This window comes from Sparassis crispa, assembly GCF_003851025.1.
Source record: "Sparassis crispa DNA, contig_000013F, whole genome shotgun sequence".
In the NCBI taxonomy this organism is placed as follows: Eukaryota; Fungi; Basidiomycota; class Agaricomycetes; order Polyporales; family Sparassidaceae; genus Sparassis; species Sparassis crispa.
In genome coordinates, this window is record NW_020939760.1 from 475,811 (window position 1) to 500,126 (window position 24,316).

At 51.1% G+C, this 24,316-nt stretch overlaps 5 protein-coding genes across 5 annotated transcripts; 1 reads left to right on the forward strand and 4 right to left on the reverse strand.

Moving 5' to 3' along the window:
* Positions 1 to 1,134: 1,134 nt before the first annotated feature.
* SCP_1401670 (Alpha-muurolene synthase) lies at positions 1,135 to 2,726 on the reverse strand (the record flags this gene model as incomplete). Its single annotated transcript, XM_027763874.1, has 7 exons — positions 1,135 to 1,167; positions 1,457 to 1,728; positions 1,787 to 1,820; positions 1,877 to 1,885; positions 1,945 to 2,019; positions 2,075 to 2,279; positions 2,335 to 2,726. 7 exons carry the CDS (start codon positions 2,724 to 2,726, stop codon positions 1,135 to 1,137), a joined length of 1,020 nt encoding a protein of 339 aa, XP_027619675.1.
* Positions 2,727 to 6,324: 3,598 nt separating this feature from the next.
* Positions 6,325 to 9,648, forward strand: SCP_1401680 (major facilitator superfamily MFS-1; the record flags this gene model as incomplete). The annotated part of the gene is made up of 16 exons (XM_027763875.1): positions 6,325 to 6,633; positions 6,685 to 6,748; positions 6,799 to 6,852; positions 6,902 to 6,945; positions 6,994 to 7,214; positions 7,266 to 7,315; positions 7,365 to 7,472; positions 7,521 to 8,670; positions 8,740 to 8,792; positions 8,846 to 8,894; positions 8,947 to 8,955; positions 9,014 to 9,150; positions 9,212 to 9,227; positions 9,282 to 9,343; positions 9,397 to 9,488; positions 9,541 to 9,648. The coding sequence occupies 16 exons, from the start codon at positions 6,325 to 6,327 to the stop codon at positions 9,646 to 9,648; spliced, it is 2,526 nt and encodes an 841-aa protein (XP_027619676.1).
* A 549-nt stretch (positions 9,649 to 10,197) lies between these two features.
* On the reverse strand, positions 10,198 to 13,000 carry SCP_1401690 (hypothetical protein; the record flags this gene model as incomplete). Its single annotated transcript, XM_027763876.1, has 4 exons — positions 10,198 to 10,383; positions 10,436 to 11,010; positions 11,089 to 12,885; positions 12,943 to 13,000. 4 exons carry the CDS (start codon positions 12,998 to 13,000, stop codon positions 10,198 to 10,200), a joined length of 2,616 nt encoding a protein of 871 aa, XP_027619677.1.
* Positions 13,001 to 14,864: 1,864 nt separating this feature from the next.
* SCP_1401700 (hexose transporter) lies at positions 14,865 to 16,802 on the reverse strand (the record flags this gene model as incomplete). The annotated part of the gene is made up of 10 exons (XM_027763877.1): positions 14,865 to 15,056; positions 15,109 to 15,271; positions 15,327 to 15,723; positions 15,783 to 15,903; positions 15,975 to 16,020; positions 16,067 to 16,148; positions 16,203 to 16,386; positions 16,442 to 16,568; positions 16,622 to 16,654; positions 16,714 to 16,802. 10 exons carry the CDS (start codon positions 16,800 to 16,802, stop codon positions 14,865 to 14,867), a joined length of 1,434 nt encoding a protein of 477 aa, XP_027619678.1.
* A 1,470-nt stretch (positions 16,803 to 18,272) lies between these two features.
* On the reverse strand, positions 18,273 to 23,249 carry SCP_1401710 (hypothetical protein; the record flags this gene model as incomplete). Its single annotated transcript, XM_027763878.1, has 17 exons — positions 18,273 to 19,340; positions 19,397 to 19,512; positions 19,582 to 20,889; positions 20,953 to 20,991; positions 21,050 to 21,211; positions 21,281 to 21,438; positions 21,487 to 21,541; positions 21,598 to 21,799; positions 21,858 to 21,916; positions 21,968 to 22,000; positions 22,052 to 22,134; positions 22,187 to 22,280; positions 22,333 to 22,740; positions 22,790 to 22,886; positions 22,938 to 23,067; positions 23,121 to 23,149; positions 23,208 to 23,249. 17 exons carry the CDS (start codon positions 23,247 to 23,249, stop codon positions 18,273 to 18,275), a joined length of 4,083 nt encoding a protein of 1,360 aa, XP_027619679.1.
* Between the last annotated feature and the right edge of the window lie 1,067 nt (positions 23,250 to 24,316).

Consider the following 24,316-nt stretch of genomic DNA (forward strand, 5'->3'; position numbering starts at 1 on the left):
GTGAACGTGATATCTCCTTTGATGACCAGATAGGTAACTCGCCGATCGCAGACGGCATGGGAAGTGATGATATTGGCAACAGTCCAACAGGCCTGTTCAGGCGAACGATCTACTACCCATTGTACCTCTTCTCGTGATACATGCGTGGATGCGTGTTAGTCCGAGTATTGGTGTTGTTATCCATTTTACAAACTGGATCTACAGCATAAAAGGACACTCGCCAGACCTTGATGCATCAGCGGTAATTCACATGTCCGAAGCAGGACAGAGGAGTTTGCGAATTGCCGTAGGAGTGAGACAAAGAGCTATGAAGTGTAAGTGACAGTAGCGTCTGAGGACACTGCAGACAGGGGAGTAGAGGTCCACGAATTGTGGCATAGATCGGACGTGAACTTGACCACGGGGGGAGCGAGAACGAGGTCAATGTGAAGACGAGGAAAGAAAACTGGACAAAGTGGAAGTTTTGCGAGGACTACTTTATGATGTTGCTGATTTCGAATCTGAATCGAGATACAACTGCAGTTTGAGCATGGTGCTGAGTAAGCATGAACGCGGCTTGTCACAGCACGTGCTACCAAGTCACGAACTTAGCCTAAAAATCTCAAAAATAAATCTCTACAAGCCTGACCACCCTCACCCGTCCATGACGCACACACTGTAATTACCTGTCAACCACTTGCAGCTGGCCATTGAAATTCTCGTACACCTTTTCCCAATAGCTATGCGAGGGCGTGACAATAAGACATTGAGACCATCTGACCACTAGATCGATCATACCTATTATTGTGTCGTCGGGAATCAATTCAAATGATTATAACCTTGTAGGTGAGTAGGGGTGAGTTCGTCATCGATCATAGAGCAAGTACAACGATCCTATCGAAATTAGATTGCTCGCCTTCAGCCACACGATCAGGATTCGTGTCCGCACCCGCAAGTTGGTTTTAGTGCGATTCGATACCCGGGTTCAAAGTGAACTCGGTACCGAACGTCACTATAAGTGTATCATCAGAAGTCACCAGGCTACCTCTATCTCTCAGTGGTGCATACGCCCCTGATCGCTCTACACGTAGTCAGGAATGCATATCATTTCGTAGATGGTGTGCTGACTCGCAGACGCAGTATAAGCTAAGGTATTTAAAAGAACGAGCCTCTGAGCATTAGATGGCTCTTTAAGCAATCAAGAAAGGAACGAAACAAAAGGTGGCGTAAAGTGAACGAAAGAGTAGTAGTCGGTGTGCGTAATAGCGGCATAACGTGTAACAGAAGTATCAGGAACATACATTTAGAGAGTGTAAGATAGGAGAGGTAACACATGTGGACGCATACACACGGACAGGTAAACCAATCTGTTCCCGCATCAACTTCGAACACGAAGACAAGAGTCGAAAGCAGTCGACTCACCAATAATCATCAGCACCGATCAGGAGCATTAAGCGCGGAGAGGAAGGAGATTAACGATGCGGGTCTTCTTCACCTCCAGCCCTGACTTGCCGAAGTACCTTTCCGAGAGGAAGGACCACTTCAGGCTGCCAGAAATCCAATCCCGGAGACCATCGACGTAGGTCTCTACCTGCGCGTCGAGCTCAGGGCCCCACGACGGGAGCTCTTCCCGAAGCGCCGAGAAACGATCGATGCTCTGCTTGCACATATCGCCGACAAAGTCCACTGCCGTCTGAAGGTCGACGCCCTCTTGTCTCTGCACAACTACGATCATGTTGTGAGTGTCCCCTTGTGTTGATCATATATTTAACGACTCGGTGGCATAGCAAGATTGATGCCCTCTCACCTTTTGATTGTTCGACGTTATACGAGAAGATATCCTGTCGATTAAGCGTCGATCAGCTGATCGCAGTGGGAGAGAAAGGTGACAACTGACATTAGACCACTGCAGACAAAAGCATGAGCTACGTCATCGACTTATTGTTGTGCAGGAAGGCGACTCACAGTCACTAGATCATTCGCCGCCTCCCCTAGACCCCGGATGACAGGATGATCCATAACTTCCCAGGGCAAATCCAGCTTAAGGGAAACTAAAGATCAGCCTGAGAATCGATAAGCTACGGGTCGGGCTTACATTGTACGCGTACTCGATGAGCGCCCAGCAAGGCTTGCACCCACTCGTGTCCCGACGCACAGAGATGTAGGACTCGAGGTCGGGCACAACACCGTTCGCGCGGTCCATGGCCTGCTGAGTAACAGACTGGAAGAACATGTCGAACGTCTCAATGAAGCGCTGCTGAGCCCCAGGAGAGGCAGTAGCAATGAGACGGATCCAATAGCTGCACAGTGACCAAGTCAGAATGATGTTGACGGTCAGCATAAGGAGGCACTTACTCTCTGGTCATGATGCCCACACGCGACGGAGGCCGAGGAAGGTTAGGATGGTACAGGGCGTCCAAGACCTGAACCGCCGTGTTGGAGGTACCTCGGTCGTTCATCTCGTCCGAGATATTGTCGAGGTGGAACAAGTAGTTCATGAAGTCACAGCACACCCTCAGCTGAGGGAACCCAGCATTCGGATAGCACATGGACGTCAAGTACCCCGCCTTCAAGCCGTGGAACGCATCGCGCTTCTTAGCACTGAGTTCGCCGCCTTGGAAGAGCCATCGCTTCGACTCGACGCTCGCCTGCTTATGATAACGACTGCAACGAATAGGGAACGTGCAGTGAGAGACAAGGTCGGGGATGACGATCTTAGTGGGCTGAGCAGGAGCGACTGAAGGCATGACGAGGAAATGACAGACGATGGGAAGACCGTTACAAAGACGTGGAACCGGGGAGGACGAAGGACCAACACGACAAACGCGTCCTTTATAGAGAACGGTATGTCCGACACGTGGAGGTGTATGTTGTCAAGAAAAATTCCGAATTAGATTACGATCTTGACATCCCGCTTCCCGTTAGTACTGAAAATAGGGAAACTATTTAATCTGAGTCAAATACGGAGACGTGAATTGAAATATTACCAGAAGCGTCCACGGATCGCGGCCACGTCATGTTTCAGATCTCGCTTGTGGCTGAGCGCTGAAGCCCTGGAACAAACAAAAGGTTATTAGCGACAGAGATTCACTTCCCGAGATCAGCCCACCTCGTTCAACCTCGAGCATCGTACGCGCGTACTTTATGGGAACTCAATGCTTCGGACCCGTGGACCGAGTTGATACATGGCGACACGCACTACGCGTAGTCTACGCGGAGCAATTTTACCCTTGAAGCACATATCCGCGCAGCGCAGCATTGGTGTGGTAACCCATGAGAGACTGCGTCTGCGAAAAGTACGGGCCCGAGCCACGCGATGAGGCGCGTACGTACGGGGCTGGTCTAGGTTGTACCTTCCCTGCACTCGGGCGCGTTCGAAGCGAATTCAATCTCCGAGGCGGTCCGCGATACTGACTTACGGACCACAACCACTCCAAGTCCACTCTGTCCAGCATCGCTCATACGGACGTGGCGTCGCACCAAGGCTGTACGCGTACGCGGTGGCTCTTGACGGATTGTCTTGGTCTTCGCAGAGACGAACATAAGGCGGCGGAGGCAAGCCGTGTGCAATTGTATGGACTGCCAAGAGCGGGAGCCAATCGGCAAAGGGCGCGCGGGTGACTTTCTCTCCGCGCGCCCCATAAAACGTGAGAGTATGCCGCATTGACAATAGGGCGCGCGCGGGGACATACACAATAACGGAGGGAGGCAACCCGAACTTCGCGGTTGCAGAGGCTTTCAGTGTGTATGTTCGGAGAACTCTGAGTAAGCAAATCCAAAAGTGCAGTTCGCCTAGACTCACCCTGCGCTGATTGCCTGCCACGCTCTTTCCGCCATTCCTGGGAAGTCTGTCAGGTCATACAGGACCTGTCATATAGGCATACTTCGGCAAGGCACAGGTCCGACCGCAAATCTAAACTGCCTTGGAATGTACTTAGGTTGAGCATTTCCAAAACAGGCGCACCAACTCAATGCGGCGTATCCGGCAGACCTATCGCAGTAATGCGGCAGGTAGGTACAAGATAAGATTGACTATGTGGACTGTGCCCTGATGACGATGTTGCTGGGAAAACCGCTGCGCAACGGTCAGACACTTTCACGAACTGTGCGTGTGCATAAACATGGCGACGCGCTCACCTATCACATACGAGATCCGAATGTCAGAAGTCATCTTCCTAACAGCTTGTCATAAGGTTACGCGAACGATGGGCCACTTATCTGATTCAAGCTAATGTCTAATGTCAGGATGCCAGGGAATGGAGTGATGGTTCAGAGCCCAAAGAACGGGAGTTGCATGTGGAAAACCACGCAAATCAGATACAAGGAGGAAGGTAAGCATGGTCTAGAAAACATTGCATAGCGACATGGACAGGCGGCCGTACATCAGACAGCGGGGACTGTGATTTTCCGCCGCGCACGTCATTTGCATTCCTATTGTTGAGGACGGCATGATGTGGAGGGCGGTGATGTATCCTGACAACAATTCCCTCTACATCGCAGGCACATCGTCACTTCCACACGGTCAATCACCCTCGGTTGAGTGACAACTACTGAGCTTGTAGTTACTGCCAGTCCCTCGAGGTCGAATTCAGGATTTTTCCGGTCATCCACGAAGTAATTGTGCAGGTCATACACAGAAAGGTGCTCACTTGGGTCCTGTGCTTGACGATGGAGGTCTCGTGAAATATCCGGAGTATAAAAATCGAATAGATATTGATCTCTGATGCCCTCGTAACGCACGTACATAACCCAGTTCGCGTACGCGCTGTTTGGGGTAAACCAGTGGATTGATGACAGGCCCCATGTTTCCCAGCGGAACGCGTGCGATTGAGAGGCGTTTGTGCTCCGCTTGAGGATGGAGAGCAGAGATGACACACGGCTTTCCGGGGCACACGGGCCTGTATATGATGAACAATCCAAAACGATGGTTCGCACCAGTGTGTTGCCCGCATGTGTGGTCGGCAGAAAGAGTGAGTGATACGTCTGAATGGTGCACCATTTTCCGAAACAGACCGGCTGAAACCATAAAGGAGCGTTGGAGATTTGAAAACGGTTGGAGAGCGATCTCCGCGAGGAGACAGCAACCACGAGTAGGTAATCGAGTAAGACTGAAAAATCCGAATTGGCAATTGCTGTCCGGAACCTTGCAGTTCTTGACACTGTTATAAGCGGGCGGTCAAATGACAGACCGTAATCCTCGTACGGCCAGAACTTCACCGGTGGACCATCGCAATACAATAACTTCCACAAATGTGTTTTTGATTGGTGCTACGTACAGCATCAGGAATGTAATGTTGAGCATGACTGTGACGATTGCAGTTGGATTCCTCCTGCAGGTCCAAGGCCGACCACTATAGGCTCGTGAGATCGTGAGAGAGTGAAGTAGATAACAGGATATTTCTGTGACAACAATTCAAAGCGGTTTTAGGCTCTCCAGTGGAACAAAATGTATAGGTAAGGACTCACTGTTAAAGGGAAGTGAATCCCAGAGCATCAGCAGATCCTGCGCCACGTCCACAGCAAAGTTCAAGAAGGATACGAATAGAGATAACGGCCGAATGTGGATGCCTGGATCCCCGGACAGGAACATTACATCGACGCCAATGAATGTGACCGCGTAAATTAAAATATATATCATTTGGGACATCGGAATATAAACGGAGAAAGACGTCTCCCAAACGGTGGACGTCTGCAGTAGTTGGCCAGATAACTTGTTCCGTTTGAGTAGAACGCACCCTAGCGCACTTGCGTGCGGTTCGATAGTTCACGAGATGAGCGAGGCGGTCAACCGTGCCAAGGTTGGGCATGACAGAAAGGTCCATATATCTGTCGACACCCAGTTAGGTGGCATACAGCAGAGCAGGCCTGGAAGCAACGATATCGCGGAATCGCTTTGACACCTAGGTGTTTCGGTGAGATATGGCTGTAAGAACTTCGTGAAGGTACGCACAACCCGGTGACATGCGATGATGTCCGACCGTTGAATAGCAGGAATATTGCGGCGAGGACCTCTGGAGGACAGCTGTCTATCGCAGATGCGTATAGTAAGTTATGCACCCTCCAGATACTCTTGGATCTTCAGAGCTGGTGAGAGATAGTCGGACACGACTTGGACACGACGCTGCGGCAATGCAACCGTCGTGAGTGGTCGGACTCAACGACTAAAGTGATCGATCGGCTAGCAATAATAATGGAATTATGTAATAAACCACAACATCAACCCTAACCTGAAATGAAATGACGTATTTACATATCTGGGATACTCTTAACCTTGCCCTTCAACTCTGACTACAGCTGACCGCCTCTTCATCTATATTCTTGGCGAATACATGTTCATTTGGCGGAATGAACGACAACACGCCGAATCGTGCAACTCTACCTCCCAGACGGATATTTGGCGCTGATGGACCAGCTGCGGAAGCTGGAGAGCAGTCAGGCGGTGCACAGCAAGCCTCTGGCCGCCGAGCATCCGGTCGCGTATCGTTCTCAACTATTCGTACCAAGCCCAGTTTCATCGGTAGATGGAGAGGGCATCCTGACGAAGAAGTAGGCGCACTGACACCTGAACGACCTCCAATCCCGAGTGCGTTGCAGCCATCGGGGGAAGTGTATGCTACTCCTCTCCCCGTCTTGTCTATGATCGTGTTGTCAATTGTATGCAGGATCGCCTAGGAGAGTCATCATGTGGCTGAATATCCTTTTCAGACTATGCTTGGTGAATTCTTGTCAGCGAACGTTTCCGCGCCATTCATATTATTCATGGTTCAAGGTATGAATGTCGCAGAAGTCTCGTTAACTTGACTATCTGACTTGTGATAGGTTTCGGTCAATTTTCCGATGAAGCGAGAGTTGGATATTGGACTGGCATCTTAGGTATGCCCAGCACAAAGTATCCGCTACTGAATCTGACGTTACTTGTTAGTCTCAACATTCTTCTTGACCCAATTTCTCACATCACTACTATGGGTACGAGGTCGTTTACGCCTTGTCTGATCTTGCCTGACAGAGATAAAGGCTACTGTAGCGGCCAAGCATGGTCAGCGCATCGTACTCTTTATCTCCCTATTCGGCAGCGCCGTAACGTGCTTCCTGTTTGGAACATCGACAACTCTGCAACAAGCCATAGCTATCCGGTTGATGCAGGGTATCTTTGCGGGTGCTATTGGTGTCGCTCGAGGCTGTGTCACTCTTATTACAGATCAAAGCAATGAAGGCAGGGCTTATGCAATCCTTGGGTGTGTATTTTACCAGCGAATTTTTATCATATAAATAATTGTCCGGTCAAGATTCTGCTGGGGCTTTGGTGGTGTGGCAGGTGCCATCGTGGGTGGAAGCTGTGAGTCGAACCAGTTCACAGAATACCTTCTGGCTAACATCATGTCCAGTTGAGTCGCCAGCGACAAAGTGGCCTTCCTTGTTCGAGAATTTGCCAATATTTGCCAAGTACCCATACCTGTTACCCTGTGCGGTCGCTGCCTCTATTACTTTCACGGGTGGGTGCCATCTACTCTGATGAGATCCTGCAGTGAATTTGTCCTCAGGTTCTATTTTATGCCTGTTCATCGGACCTGACTGCGGTCCTCGGGAAGGTGCAATTCGCTTGTCTCTCGAGAAGACGCCGACGATTCCAGAAGAGGAGGAACAAACTCCGACTACGTCTTTGTTCGAAGAGACGGAGCGCCAGACTCTGTACGGCAGCCTCCGGAATAAAGCTTCTGCGTACTTCGGCAAGCGTGATGTCGATACACAGGAGAGGCAGACTTCTCCGTCACTTTCACGAACCGAGCCCGTGCCGCTGGTGCCAACGCCTTCTAGGATGAGCAAGCAGCGGACATTCTCGCAGACTAGCAGGGTGAATGGGTCCGCATACGGCTACAGTGGCAGCCACAGACCGAGGCTCGGCAGCAGTGCGACGCAGCGAACGAGCATGGCAATGTCTATGCGCCGCGGGAGGGAGAGTAATGCAGATGGCAGGCAGTCCATAGTCGCATCGGGAAGCGAGCTCAATTTCGCACAGCGATTGTTGATGGCAAACGAGAATGCCGTCACCAATATTGCCGATCTGTGGGTCGCTGCTGCGATAAACGCTGACAACGAAGAAGTCTTCGAGTCTGAGTCTGAGGTGGATGAAGAAGGGGATGAAGAAGCAGTCGCCCGAGAGGATGATGAGCTGGACGAGAGCGATGTCTTCGGCACTACTCCTGCGACACATACAAACCGCTTCTCCAGACGAGATTCTTCCACCATTTCTCCTCGTCTTGGTTCGAAGCATGCATCCAGCAGCAGACATCCACCACTTCTTGGATCTCCCCGTAGACCATCCTCTTCAGGTCGTTTCTCCACGACTCGGCATCGCTCGTCAACGTATTCAGTCTTATCGCCCACTGACGAGCTTTCCCCCAGACGCTATTCAACAACAGCGGCTCCCATTTTTACACATGTTGGTGTGCGCACTCCACCTGCTGTCCTGGAGGCCCAACAGTTGCTCGCACAAGTGGATGAACCTCCCGCATCATTAGCGCCCATTATGGAGTCGCGACTGGCGGGTCATGAGCAATACGTGGAACCAGACGTGCTTGAGAAGGAGCCATCTTTATATTCGCAGTTACCTATCCTCATCATCATCCAGTATGGTCTGCTTGCGCTGCACTCAACTACGCATGACCAAGTATTTTATCTCTATCTGGTCTCGTTAGTGTTTCCTTCGCGCTTCATCGATCATGATACTCAGCACTCTGCCACTTTTCTTTTCTTTTCCAGGAAATTCCCGCTGGGTGGACTTAATCTAGACGCGGGCCGCTTTTCACAACTTAGTTGAGGTTGTCTCTACCCTATCTATTCTACTTTGCTAAAAGGTACTTTGTAGTCGCATTAATGTGTCTGGCACAGATAGCTTACCAGTTCTATCTATATCCGTGAGTGCATTTCTGCGATCCGAAGCCACAAACACTTACGTTCTACGTTCAGAAATATTGGGTATGCTTCTATTGTGGTCTGCTCAAAATGCGCTCCTGGACTCATCTTCGTTTATCAGACCCCCTAGAGGCCGTTTCTCGCATCTCGCCATGTTCCGCATCGGCTCGCTCCTGTTTATCCCATCATATTTGTCGGTTATTCTCTACCGTGAAATGGCAAACGCTACAAGCGACGGTAACCCTATACTTATGTCTGGTACGCTGTTCAAAAACTGAAGCATTACGGGGGCTAACTCGCTGATGTGCGTTTCTGTCAGCGCTTGCCTTCAGCACGTAAGCACACTGGCAGCTCTCTTCGAGTGAGCTTCCAATTGATGTACATTTCAGTGCCGTCCGATTTTGCGGGAGTACGTTCAGCTACACTGCTGTCTCTGTGCTCCTCAACTACAGTGCGTTGTCCACTGCGTTTCATATTAAGCTGGTTGTTCTGATCATTCAACAGTGTCCCCGCCTGCGGTTGTCGGCTATGCGAATGGCATCGCACAGAGTATTGTCAGTCTCGCACGTTTCATTGGCCCCATTCTCGGCGGGACCGTATGTAACTCCGCTTTCCTCGTATGATTTGTGGTTGACGTGTTTTGTTCAGCTTTGGTCCATGAGCGTGCAGGACGGACCTTCAGGCTATTATCTGGGGTTCATTGCTTGCGCCGGCGCATGTGCGCTTGCAGTTGCTCATAGTTTCTTTATCAGGTGATGGAAGGTGGTGTTCTAGTATTACGGATATGAATACGCCGCTACATACTGTACATCGTCTATTTCAAATTCTCACTCGTCGCATGAGTGGATTCTTGATTTGTACGTGTCTCGTCTTAGTAGAAGTAACGCTTCAGCGTGTATGTTCCTCAGTGTTGATACTGTGATATCTGAATACTCTGGAACATTGCAAAGGCTATTCCGAACTACCACGGGAGAAGTATATGTACATTGAACGAAGGTATTTGACGCGGCTGCATAAACGCAGTATTAACTCTATGGTACGAAATTACATACGTATAAGTCACGGATCAGCACCACAGACGAACATAGAAAACATCGGCACAGAACTTGCACAATACGAGATGCGAGATGCGACAGTAACGATACAGTTTGAAAACGGAAGTTGTGCGAGGGCTTGAGGTGGGTCCGCGATACTGAGTTAAGATTACGATGCAATGAGAGGCAAAGGGCTTTGGTGCAGGATAGGAAAAGTCGAGAATTAATGATTAGAGAATAACGTAAGTGGGTCTTGACGGCGACCGGATTCTCACGGCAAGAGCTGAAGAGCTGCGAACTGGACAAGAGGAGACAACGAGCGGGAGCCTTCGTGCCCTTGTTCCGACACCGTGGAGTGGTTGATCTCCACATTGGCAGGATTGACGCAGGCGATGCCATCTTGGCCCTGTATTGCATCATCATTTACCTCTTTCGCTGGTGATCGAGGGGTAGTGTCCTGGATTAGAATATCAGCAAAGGATGGATGATCATTCTACGAAATTTCGCACGTCGTCGGAATCGTCACCATCAAAAAGGTCATCATATGGAGAGGAACGGACAGCAGATGCTGCGTCATCCGTAGAGTTGCGTTCTGGGGTTTGGAGGACAGAATGCGTACTGGACTGCCAAGGAAAGTGGGTTTTCAGGGTAGATGGGACAAAGGAAAAGGTGCCTTGGAGCGAGGCAGAGGGACTGGTGGAGGTATTGGATCTGGCAGCTTCAGGACTTGTCCTAAAGCGGGAGGTGAATACCTCGAAGCTGGATCCAAGGCGCGGTGTTGCCCAGGATATCACGGGCATGGGGAATGCAGATGAATTAGATTGCGCTCCCGGTTTTCGCGGCGGGGTCGTGATGATCGGGCGGGTAGACGACGAGGTTGTGGAGTTATACGACTCCAAGGGCGCGTTGGTGGCCGGATCATCTGGGATTGCCAGGGAGGTGGCGGTGGACGTGGGGAGCGATGGCGACATAGATACGCCCCCAGCATCAGCGGCACCTTCGCACTGCAATCGAGCCCGCGAACGCTCAGCAGCGCCTGCCTCAGCTCTAGCGCGCGCATTTGCAAGACCAGATTGGCTCACACCTACAGACGATATAGCACAATTAGTATTTCGCGCACTGAAGCCGTTCTCATGCCCCCGCCACACCCGGTTGCACACACCTTGCTTCCACTCCAGCCGGCTGGCGCCCCAGTGCCACTTGAGATGCAGAGCGAGCCCATTCCCGAAGCGGAACACGCGCAGGCACAGTGGGCATTGGTGCGGTCCCTTATCGCGCCCTCTCCCCTTCACTTTCGGATCCAATATTTCAGTAATGGCAATTCCACCATCAGCGGGTAGTTCGAGCATAGCGGACCCTGAATCGACAGTATGTCTCGCGACTGAGGGACCAGAACACTTTAGGGTGTTAAACATCTCGGACCAAGAATTAGGTGGAGCGACCAGATTCGGGAGAGTAGCGGGGACAGGAAGCGGGACGGGAACGTGCATCGGCGCTGGCACAAACGGTGGCAACGATCCTAGGGTGGGAACAGGCGAGAAGGGAAAAGAAAGATATGCGGACGGAACAGGACCTTGAGACGCATGAGGCTGGATATGGGACCCACTTCCCGAAGCCTCAGGTAGTGGGGAGAAAACCGCAGAAGATGACACCCAAGGATAGGGCACAGGCTGTCCCGTAAACCAGGGTACTGTGACGTAGGGATAAGGTGGCACGTCATGCATATATGCCGGCGATGCAAAGAAGCGATCCGAAGGATACATAGTAGATGGTATAGGGAGCGAGGGTATCTGCGTGAAATTCTCAGGGAAACGAGTGGTGGGACCTTTAACTTGATTTGCATCCACATTTTCGACGTCGCATGCGGTCTCGACCGAGGTGGAAACTTGCGAGAGATGATGCACTGTGGCGACACTGCTTGAAAGTTCCTCTTGCTCCTCACCTCCGTCGATCATCGACTCCAGGTCTATAACTATTGCCTCTGGTGTTCTTGCAGCTCCGCTAGTTGCGCTAGGCGGTCTTGTCTGAGGTCCAGGGTAAGCGGCACTATCGACAGCAAGAGAAGGCAGCAAAGTGTTTTGGTCTTGAGCAGAGTGTGCGGTGGACGAGGTACTGTCAATGACGTCGAAGGTAAGCCTCTGTGGGCTTAATAGTCGAAAGGGGACGTCAAACACAGAGCCCGTTTTCGAACTTGACAGCAGAGTCGTATGATCTAAGTCGACATTTGGGAGGTGAGACCTTGAAGGACTCAGCGGCTCCTTAGGCGTGCATCTCCGCTTCTTGTACCCCTTCCCATTCCCTGCTATGACAGCGGCAGGGACAGATTCGGAAGACGAGATACGGCTTGAGTTTCTGACGACATTCATACCGCCGACTGAAGCTTTGCGTTTCCGTGAACGACCGGAAACACTGGGATGATGAATCTGCGTATCAGCACCGGTCAAAGCCTCTGGAGCGACGCATTGCGTGAAACAACCGTGTTTGGCTTCTCCGCGAACGCCAAGGACCTGAAACTCTTGCTCTGGATCTACTTCAGAAGGTTCGGGTAGACTAGCACTCCTCCATGACCCGGTAGCATTTACCCAGAAAGTATGCTCCATGGTCTCTCGCGAACCGAGTTCGGATATTCTCTCGGGCGGGTGTATCACCACTTCGTTTGCAAAGGTACCAGTCGCACGCGCTCGAAACGAATGCACGCTTGACGGAGGTATGACTGACGGCCATTTCACACGGTCGTCTGGTGACAGAGGTAGCAACGGCGGTGGGGTATAGTTAGGCGTCTGGACAAAGTGAATACGGCGAAGGACAGACTGCGGCTGAGACTTTTCCGACGTAAGAGACACCTTCGTCTTGTCTTTACGCCTGCGCCTGCGCCTTGGAGGAAGCTGAGGCATGGATTCAGCAGTGGCGGGGTCAGGCTGGTAAGACCCAATCTCTGGTAATTCCAATGGCACTAAAACTTCACGGATTGTAGGTGTAAGTGCAGGTGCGGCCAAAAAAGAAGAACAATAGCTACCGGAGTGCGAGTAATTCATGTGACCAGCTGGAACAATACTCGAACTACCAGTACTCATGTGAGGAAACACACTGGGAAAACTGAAGGATAATAGTCTAGCAGGTACCTGCTGTCCCGCAGGCGGTGAGACAGAAGACAGAAAAGTCATTAAGTCTTCAGCACGCTGTGCCGCCACACGACTGCCAGACACGTCCCCGGATCGTGCCCAGCACGTCGACGAAAGTCACCAATGTGCGTCTGCACCGTACCTCTCACCGTCTTAGCCTCGTCTTTGTCGTGGTTGCCGTCGGGAGGGTAGCAGCGCCGTGTGGAATGGCGATAGAAAAGTTGAGACGGAATCTAATGTTGAAGACCGTGACCAGCGCGCGCTGGTCACTTTACCGAATTTGGAAGGTACGCTCGTTCCTTTCACCAAGACAAGATTCTGCCGAGATTTCACGCGTCGTGCACCGATATCGATCGGAAGCTACTAGCTAGTCCTCGGCTTCACTTATTAATAAATACATCCTTGATGAGTCTTCACCGGCCCATTTCGTCGTTCACACCATATTGCACCACGAACCGGCTCCAGGGTGAAATTCATGCAATAATTTCCGCGCGGGACCCATTATCAAAAATAGAGGTGTTCAGTGCCGGCACCTGCCAAAACCTCCAGATCAGCGATCCTTTGTGAGCTGCCAACTTCTCCCAACACTTGGAGCTCAAGCTTCAGTGCTAAAGTCCGTTGGGGGAACAATCAAAACGGTTTGTGCGGCCATTCATGCTCTCTCAGTCTGTTATCCAATGCTCTCTATGAGCCTAATTCGATGCGACACTGCTTAACTCAACTTCCCAGAGATCGGTATGTGCGGTGCTTTCTTTATTGCGAAAGTTTTGACGGTATTGACGCTCACCGTCTGAACATGTACAGCCCGTCAGCGTCATGCGAACACCGAAGTTCGATGATGTTCCGTGTAGAGCACAGCAATACGCATTGTTCATCCGGTCTCAGATTCTGACATTACTAGATTGAGTCAATGTCCAGCTAAGGAACCACGGAGAACCGCCTGTCTTGTGTACAGAACCATATTCTTACCACAGCGCGAGGTCAACCGTTTGATAGGAGGTCCATCGTCCACATGCAGCGCACAAAGCATATCTCGGCAAAAGTGTGTCTTCATCGGTCGACTGTGCATGCTACGCATTGCCTGGATTCACACAAGCTTATAATTTGGACTCACTGGGTTCCGGCATTCATGGACTCGGCGAGATTTTCAGCGACTCTCTTTTTTTTCATGTCGAAGGCTGTCTCTCCGGGCTAACCAGACTTCGACGGAGAACGATGAATATCCCTGGACGTTTTAATCTTGTTGTGTCAGCGATCAGCACCAATTCGAGGCCGTTCTACCTAAATGCTCACGCTATTGCGTACCGCAGCGTATTCTCCCAGCCCAGCGTGTACGTGAGCTGGCTCCTTCGTGTTCTTACAGATCCCGGGCCAAGGCAGCCCATCCGTTTGTAATGAAAAAGCTCGTGTTACGGGTAGTAACGTGTTCGGCCGCAGTTAGTGAGTCGTTCTTCGTTCTATGGATATCCGCTCCGTGATCCTTCCCTTCTGAAGAAACGATTTGTGATCCTATGACCTAAACTCACACATGACTGTTGGGTTTCTCATCGAGTGAGCACGATGTGCATCCACCACAACGCAACGAAACTACGGCCACGCACCAATAGCATATAACAGGTGAACAGTACGGACGTTATGCGTGAATGATCCATGATGTACGTAGAATACATACGTGCGTGATGATCAGGCTTATGCCCCCCTGGAGATAGCGCGCGATAGCATTGTCCGCCCGACGGTCTAGCTCTACGTCTAACATGGACAGAGGACGAACGTGAGAGCAACACATAGGAAATACGATACAGATGTAGGGAATCGCTTATACGCATGCTTTGCCATCGTTGAGGTGCAATTCTTGCACCCCTCCCTCTTCGGCAATGTGGACGACATGCTTTGAGATGTCTTCGCCATCGAATAGCGCCGCGGTCTCCTCGAGTGTGCGATTCCTTGTCTCGATGACCATGAAGTACAAGAAGACGAACTCGAACGCAATCCAGCAGCAGTATACAATCTACGGATATTGAATGAGGTGGTTGTTAGCAGTAATGAGCGGAAAGACGCACGTAGTACCGCCAGCCGATCTTTTCAAGTGCGATGGGATTCACATACTGGTTAAAAATGAGCGCGAGGGAGATGACGAAGTTGAAAACGTTGAAGCCCTTGGCCCGCAGCGAGTACGGCAAGATCTCAATTGCGTAAGTCACAATCAGCGGAGTGAATGCAAGACTGCCGTAGACTGTCAGCTTCAGAGCCTGCAACAGCACTGCGCGCAAAGACTCACTCGTAGGCTGCATAGAACAGAAAGATTGCTGCAATAACCGCATGTGCCGCCGCCGGACTACCGTGGATGGCAAACTGAGCAGAGCACACAGTCTGCATGGTGAAAAAAACGAGCATGCCGGCCGCGCTCGAAAGGAAAAGAGTACGTCGTCCGATCCGTTCGACGAACGCGGAGACGCCCAATGCCCACGCCAGGTTCCAGATAGCGAGAATACCCTGGACGAGCAACTGCACGGTAGATGATGTGATACCGATGGCGTCGAAAACTTTGTTGAGGTAGTAGGAAATCAGACCGTTGCCAGACCACTGCGAGAAGAATGCGATGGCAATGATAATGGTTGTACGTTTGCGGTTGCCAGGCGTGGCAAGGGGCGAGGTCCAACCGACGTTCTTTGCCACTGTGACATATATATTGAATCACTTGCACAAATGTAAAAGAATAAAACAAGCTACTAACCTTCACGATCAAGCTCGATAGCGGCCTTGATCTCCTCGAACTCATACTGGACGAGGGGGTCCATTTCATCGCCATCGGCATGGTAATATGCAAGTGTCTTCAGCGCTTGTTCGTACTTGCCCTTACTCATAAGCCACCTCGGGCTCTCCGGAGCAAAGAGGACGAGGAAGAACTGAAGAATCGACGGAATACCTTGGAGGACGGAGGGAATCCGCTAAGACTATTCGCTGTTGAGATGCTGTGTGCCGAATGTTGCCCAGGACGCAATAATGTTGCCACTGTACCACAGAGAGTTGTACGCGGAGGTAAGCGGGGCACGGTATGTCGGATATGAAATCTCCGTGACAAGCATGGGGGCGGCATTTGCTGTTAACCATAACATCAACCTAAAATGGGTATTGCAGATGAACCATAGCGTACCTGCGAATGTCAAACCGAATCCAATGCAGAATCGCGCACCAATGAACATGCCGAGGTTGTAGGCAGCGCTCTGAACGCCGACACCGATCAACATGATGGTAGCTCCGAACCAGATGGTAGGGCGACGACCGATTCCGTCCGAGAAGTACGGCGCAAAGGGGTATCCCGCAAGCGATCCTATGTTCTATCAATCAGAGCTATGAGCAATGTGCTCATCAGCAGAATGACCAAACATATACTTGAATAGCATTCAAGAGACCAAGCTTCCCGCCTGACGGATGATCAAAGTAGTCCTCCCATTGAGGTAGAGATTGGAAGCTGTTCATAAGCGTGCTGTCGAAACCATTGGTAGAAGAGGTAATGACGCTGGGAACAGATATTCAGAATGGTTCCTGGTGCAACAACCACCACATACTCACAGTAGGACAACCCAAGCATGGAGGGTTATAAGTCTAAAGAACTAATCCATAACTGACAGTACAGTAATGAGGTACGGCGAAATGCGACGTACCGTCTGTTGTTATTCCACTTCCTATTGGGGTCCATGACAGCGGCATAATTCCCGGCGGAGCCAGCAGACACAGCGGCGCCTCCAGCCATTGTATCTCAGTTAGATGATCAATCGTCAAGGTTATTCAGCGACGGAGTAGTTGCCACAGGTTGAAAATCCTTGGGAAACGGTGCCCGGCAGAAAACAGGGAGGAGGAGGCTTGCTTTATAGGTGCAGGTATTGTCTTCGTTCGCAGTACATGATGCAGAACAGGCACACGAGTGACCAATCATCCAAAGAGTCTCCTTCACGAAGTTATCCTTGTCGCCGTTCCCCGCACCCCCCGTTGGCTTCCCCCGCGCTTTCCCCGATCCTGCTTCAACTTCTGCCATGAGCACAGTCGCCCGTCCAGATTCATCCCCTTTAGCGCCAACGAAGGCACTTACTGACCGGGAAGACCTCCTAGTCAACGCAAAGTTCAAGTCGTGGAACCCATTCGGTCAACGCGTGTTGGAAGCAGAGTCGCAAAACGTCCGAGCACTTCCGCGGTCCGGAGGCCGAAATGATCGGCAGGAGGGTAGCGCTTCAACCATCTGCCTTCGTACATAGTACACACCCAAACCACCCACCAGGCGCTCATGGACATGGACATAGTTCCACCGTCAGCCGGAGACAGACGACGTCACGCAGCTAGGAAGAAACATAGAATACAAGAAGAATCGCTGAAGCGCGGAGTCCACAGAAGCTGAGTCCCGGATGCAGAGAAGGGAGTCCACGTCTGATCGGTAACTCTACGAGCGAGATTGAACTTCATTCTTTTTACCTCTTGAAGCCAACCTGCACAGCACGAGTGCCAAATAAAGACTATCTGCATTAGAACTAACATAAACATGAGTTTCAAGCCTACAGATAACTCGTCAACGAACCTTTGAATAGCTGCCGCGCCCTACTTACCTGAGCCGTACACGTCAGAGATACGTTAGTACCAAGGCAGTACCTGCACATCTACCACGAGAACAACCCTCTAATGTCTCCGCGATGCATTCAGGATTTACGCGTTTGATCACTGCTCATAGTACCCATGGACAATGTGAACGCGTAGTAGAGACGCGCGACGCGCGCGTCAATCCACCGGAGTGCAACTTGCAGATTCCACATGAGGTGTCAGTGCGGTGACATAGTGACATCTCTGCTCTTGGTAACGATTGCATTGGTGTACTTAAGCACCTACTCGGGCCATCGCGTTTTGCTGCACTACCCCTCAATGAGAGAAGAGATTCTATAGAATCCCTGTAAGCAGACTGGCCAGAGAAGCTATTGATGCATGACTAAACTTTTGGGGGATACGAATGACATGGACAATTTGAACTTGACGGTCGTCTGTGCAGATAGTACTAGTAATGCTGGCGCTCGTCTGAGACTCCCGCGAACTTGGAAGGCTATGCAAGCACTATTATGTAATGGGATAAGTTGGTGGAGGCGAAAATACTATTATTCTACATCCAGATGCGAGCGAGAGCGATCAAAATTCAAAAAACTAATCCCGACTTGAACAAGTCTATCGAAGTTCCAATCACGACTCAACTTTCACCGGTCGGCGAATCGATGAATAAGCCACTTTCCCGCCTCACAGGTGCTTGGCTGCCAGGCGTACCAGGACCGCTTGCACTCCCACTCTTCGCAGTGGAACTGGATCCCCGCCTCCCAAACGCCATGCCCCAACTACTAGCCAGACTTGCCAACCGGCTACTCGCACTCGCACCCGCTCCAACACCCACGCCCACGCCGAAGCTGGCCAGTGGGCTGCTCGGAATTGCTGCAGTCGATGTTGTGGTGACAGGGGCCGGCGTGGCGCTAGATGCTGGTCTAGGGGTGGAGACATGGTAGGACGTTGTGCGCCGGCGATGTGCTGCCCCAAGTAGATGAGACATGCCCTCTGTAGGTGAACGATCTGGTGATGGTGCCGACGAGTCTGATATCGATGAAGGGTGCTCGTTGTGGCTTGCAAGAGGCGACGAGGAAAAAGTCGCATCTGGAGTAGCAAGTGTCTGTCCGGACAGTGCAGTGGTCGCCATCGCCTTAGGCCCTGCTGGTCCACCGCCTCCTAGAGGTATACGGCTAGAGAATTTCGATGATGTCGAGACGCGTGAAGCACGCGAGCCGGGACGAAGTGGAGATGGTTGAGCAGGATGGTTGTTCTGAACCTGCGATCCTGGTGGGGTTGGCGACGACACTTGTTGAGGAGATTGTGGACGCGAACCCAGTTGCAAAGGAGATGGTGTGCGCGTTCTCGGCCGCGAAGGGATGGGCTCTAGCGCCTGTTCAGATGCCTGCGCAAGGAGCCGCGATAGAGATGACGGACCCGCGGTGGGCGAGGAGTTAGAGCGGCCACGGGAAGGGAAGAGACGCGATGTCGGCGATCGTGTGGCAGTGAATGTATCTTCTACCTCAGGTTCTGGGGGACCTGCAGGAAGTTCTGGTGTGTCAGGGAGAGTATGCGATGTAGTAGCAAGAGGCAGCTCTGAAGATACTCTTCGCGAAGAATCGCGGTGCTTGGAGGAGTGATGGGCTGGCTGTGTCCAGTCTTCCACCTCCAGCATGTAGTACTTAACCCCATCTCCAAGTCCGTACGGATTGGTGCTCGGGTCCTGACATACAACCTCCATTTGAGGGAGCGTTGTACCCCTCATTGCAGAAAACTCACCTTGTAATCCACCACTCGTTCCGTAATTGATGTTATCCTCGCGACAATCCACTCCCGTGTCTTGAGTTGCTCCGCGAGATGTCCCGTAGCCTGGAGGAAGTAATGTGGGAACGACACTGTATTATCCCAGGCAGATTGTGGTTAGTTACTATTGGACGGACCACGATGAGAAAGATAGGACATACCATTGAAAGCCGCCCACGGCTTCGAAACTGAATTGCGTGTGGGCAGAAACAGCGCAAGGTCGCCCTTGGCAAAATTTCTAAACGAAATCTTGCCCTTAGCGCGTTCGCGGTATTCCTTGCATTGTTTCTGCCAGCGCCGGATAGTAGATCCAGTCTTATTGATTACCTCCAGGAAATGATCATGGTCGAACGCTCGTAATGCATCCAATGCAGCAACGGGATCCGTTGGGTCAATCGGTGAAGGCTCTGGAAAATAATTGATAATATTGTGTCGTCCTGGGCTCAAAGTTGAGTCCGCCAAATTGGTACCGTTTGAGCTGGACCCCTTGTTTGTAGGATGGGACGACATTGCTTGCGCCGCCGCTATTGCTTTGACGTGTGACTCGCGGAACGCAAGTGCGACGTCAAGGATCTGGGCAACCAGCCGGCTGCTGTTGTCCAGTTGCAGCTCATAGTCGGATTGCGACGCCCGCCCTGCACGCAAGTCATCTCTGAGCACGCGTTCAGCGTGGCGCGCCTCTCGTAGCTCGTGCTCTATACGCTGCAGTTCCTCTCTCAATCCCACTGCATCACCAAGCGCCATGTCCGCCTGAGAGCGCGCGTCCTTCAACTGGCGCTCCGTATCCTCCAGGTCTGCTTTGAGCTCGGAGAACTGGTGCTCTAGCACCGCCCGGTCTCCATCGGCTTCGGCGATATGATCTCGCATTACTCGGTCGTGCTCGGACACCTGTGCTCGTAGTAGGCGATCCTTCTCCTTGCCTGCTTCCGAAAGCGCACGCTTCATGTCCTCGCTCTCGGTTCGCGCAGTTCGTATCTGGAGCTCCAAGTCCTCCCCGCGTGCTCGCGCATCTTCTAGCCGTCCCAGCGTCAGTGCCTGCTCCTCGAGGAGACACACAATCTTCTCCGAGTGGCGCTTCTCCATCTCCTTGATGTCCTGAAATTCAGAACGAATTTGCGTCAGCTCCTGCCGGAGGATCTCAGCAGTCTTTGTTTGCTCCGTTGCCTTCGCGAGGGCCCGCACGAGTGATTGCCGGTTCCCGTCAGCATCCGAAGATAACTCTACGTTTCGCTCTTCCAATATTCGTCTAGACTTGCTTTCGCTGTCCAGCTGGGCGCGGGTTGCACGTAGATCGCGCTCGAGCTGAGCGCGCGTCCCTTCTGATGCATCGAACGATTGTCTGAGCTGCGTGATATCCTCTTGCAGAGCAGAGCGTTCGTGCTGAAACTCTGCCTCTTGCTGAGCCTTAGATTGTCGTAACTCTTCCAACTGAGCCTCAAGCTGCGCATACGCCTCACCATCATCCGGAGCTGCTCCATAGGTCCGACATCATCAGTTGGAACAGTCCATGTTTAAATTCAGCAGATACTCACATCTTCGTCGGCTACTGGACAGCCACGAAGCCGACAATACTGAAAAAGTAGTACTCGGTTTGTGGCGAAGATAGGCAAAAAAATACGAAATACTCACACGAACGTTCCGCTATGCGGTCGAAACCGGGTTCGAGACTGTCCATCTTACCTATCAGCCTCTCCAAACCGGCACGAGCTTCCTTCACAGAGCTCAGCGCCGCGGCTGAACCCTGTGCTGTTTGGGCGAATTGCTCAAGCGCGTCCAGCATCCGAATTAGGTCTGCAGCAACAATGGTGGGAGTATGAATCAGTTGCCTGTTGTTAGCAATACCATAGAGCAGATTTTTACCATCTATATCTGCTCGTTCCAAAGAATAGAACGAATCAGGGGAGGCTGTTGGAGAGAAGTCGATACTTGGAACGGGATCATCCATTCCGTGAGCTTCGAAGGGTAGCTGCCCGTGTACCTCTCCACGATAGGCTTGTCTCCGCTTCCTTTCGTTAGCCCTATGCAAGAGGATTAGGTAGCCCGTCCAAAAAAAAAATGGCGCTTACGAAAGCTTAGCCATAATCTCGAGTATGCTCTGCGTTCTCTGATAGAAGAAACGTGCTGGCACACGGTTGTGTTAGATCAACCTATACGGCCAACGCATGCACCGCACTCACCAAACTCTTTTCTTCGTACGATCTCGATGACCGTCGCACCGTATGCATAAAGCATGCTGTGCAGCCTCTGTATGTGAGAGAAACTTGTCTTCGCCTTGAACACAGCCTGCAAAGATGTCAGGGATGGTGGCAGTTCGACCAGGTCGCTGTTTAGTGTGCTAATCCGGCGGAGCGCGTTGATACATTGTTCCGAATACGAGTTCTGTGCGCTAGGCGGTGAATGAGGCGGATTAGAGCCGCATATAGGAGAGGATGCACACTTTAATTCGCGTGATGAATTGTAGCTCCCCACGCATCGACCCATCAAACTGGCGAAACTCTGCAGTCGGAATGGTCAAGACAGCGGAAGATGGCAAACTAGATAGACTACCTTGCAGAAGTTTTTCTGGTGAGGAGACAGGTCCTACATCAATAGTCAGTTCGAAGCTTGCCTAACATATGCTGATCGCCTCACTCTCAAGCAGCGCATCCAACTCTGCAACCTTGTCAAATATTTCCTGAGCCCGATGCGCGCTGGCCTCGGCATCTTCCACCAAACTGATGACCGATCTGGCACCCTGCCACAATGCCACTGATATCGTTCACTCACCTGTGGTCAGACACTGACGCCCGCACCTCGTCTGCTCCCTGGTTGAGCTCCAACATGGCATGCTGTACCTGCTCGAAGCGGGCCAATAGCTCCCCTTCCCATTCATCAGTCAACACCAAAGCCCTGCCCCTCGACACAGCACTCACCGTGCGCCTTCGTACAGCTTTCTGCAACCTGCTGCATCTTCACCACACTCACATAGTCCCCTAGCTTCCGTTGCGGCTCCCCGTTCGCCATCGCCTGGCGCACCTTAAGGCTCATGAACTCTTTGTGTACCCCCACCTGCCCAACAATCTCCAGATCTGCCCCAAGCCCCGTGAGCAATGCCGCCTGCTTCGTTAGCTCGCGCTCCGCAGCCGCAGAGATGCCGTCGAATACGTCCACGATTGCGAGAACGTGCAGGTCAAGCGCGCTGGATGCGATACGAAGAGCGGACTGCTGGTACTGTAGCGTGAACAGGGTGTGTTGGATACGCTCGTGGTGCGCGTGTGCGGCTTGCACGTACATTGTTCCAAGCTGGGAAATTCGGAAAGGAGGCGTCGAGGCAATAGCATCTGGCGGGGATTGGATTTCATATGCCAGTACTTGTACATAGCAACGTACCTTCAACGGCAGGTTCCAGCTCAGGCTCCACCCATAGCTCATGCAGCACCTGATTTAGGTCAAGGTCCAAGTAGCGTTTATTGAAGACGTAAATAATCTGCTTAATGTGAACCCCTGACGATGGAAGGACGAAATGACACGGACGAACCTGGTCCTGAACGCCTGCGAGGTCACGGATATTCTCATCCCTGAGTCGTCGGCCATCGGATAGATATGCTAGAATCGCATCTTGCGATACTCCCGTCTTTTCTTCCAAATGAGACTCCAAGTTTCCCAACCTGGATATATATCGGTCAGTCAGCTCACGCTCAAACAAAAGCTCGTATACTACCTCTCCAGCTCCCATAACGACATGCCGAGCTACCATGATAACCGAATAAGTAATTGGAAGCAAACGAGTAGATGTCCCAGAACGAACCTCGAGGACTTCGCCATCCTCCGCACGACAAATTTGTATCATGTTGAAATGATTTGGATGCGCAGAAACATGAAGAACTTCAATGCTGAATCGATCCGCTAGAACGTGACGTAAAGGGAAATTGGCTAGCCGTCACGTGGGGTCGACTACTGAGCCTCTTGAACTTAATCGAGGTTAATAGTTGTTTATTTAGCAAGTCTAATCGACGCGCTGCCACTGGGGGCAAAAGTGGATGTTCTGCCTTGGAACAGTGTCTGAACATCCAAGGAACAGATTACGTTTTTGGACATGTCACATGTTCTGAACATGATAAGGAACATCTAATATGTCTCGCACAATGTTCTATTGGAGAGCATGCTGGAGACATGTTGCATGTACCATTCTGGAACATATAATATGTCTCACACAATGTCTCATTGGAGAATGTCCTGCAGACTTGCTGCATGTTTCATTCTGGAACATTTATCATTTTGCTACTATATTCTGGGCTTGTCTCTTGGTGCAATATGCTCTGTATAATAAGGATTTCCCATGGCCAAACACATTACATTTCTGGCCAACGTTAATCTTCAGAACATTGTGAGAAGATGTTAAGTGCTCCTACTCCAAACATACAAGATCTTCTGACCACCAAGAACATCTGCAGTACATGTATGATACATACATAAATTATACTAAAATTTTACATGTACTGCAAATGTTCTTGGTGCCCAGGACATCTTGTATGTTTGGAGTAGGAGCACTTAACATCTTCTCACAATGTTCTGAAGATTAACGTTGGCCAGAAATGTAATGTGTTTGGCCATGGGAAATCCTTATTATACAGAGCATATTGCATCAAGAGATAAGCCCAGAATATAGTAGCAAAATGATAAATGTTCCAGAATGAAACATGCAGCAAGTCTGCAGGACATTCTCCAATGAGACATTGTGTGAGACATATTATATGTTCCAGAATGGTACATGCAACATGTCTCCAGCATGCTCTCCAATAGAACATTGTGCGAGACATATTAGATGTTCCTTATCATGTTCAGAACATGTGACATGTGAAAAAACGTAATCTGTTCCTTGGATGTTCAGACACTGTTCCAAGGCAGAACATCCAC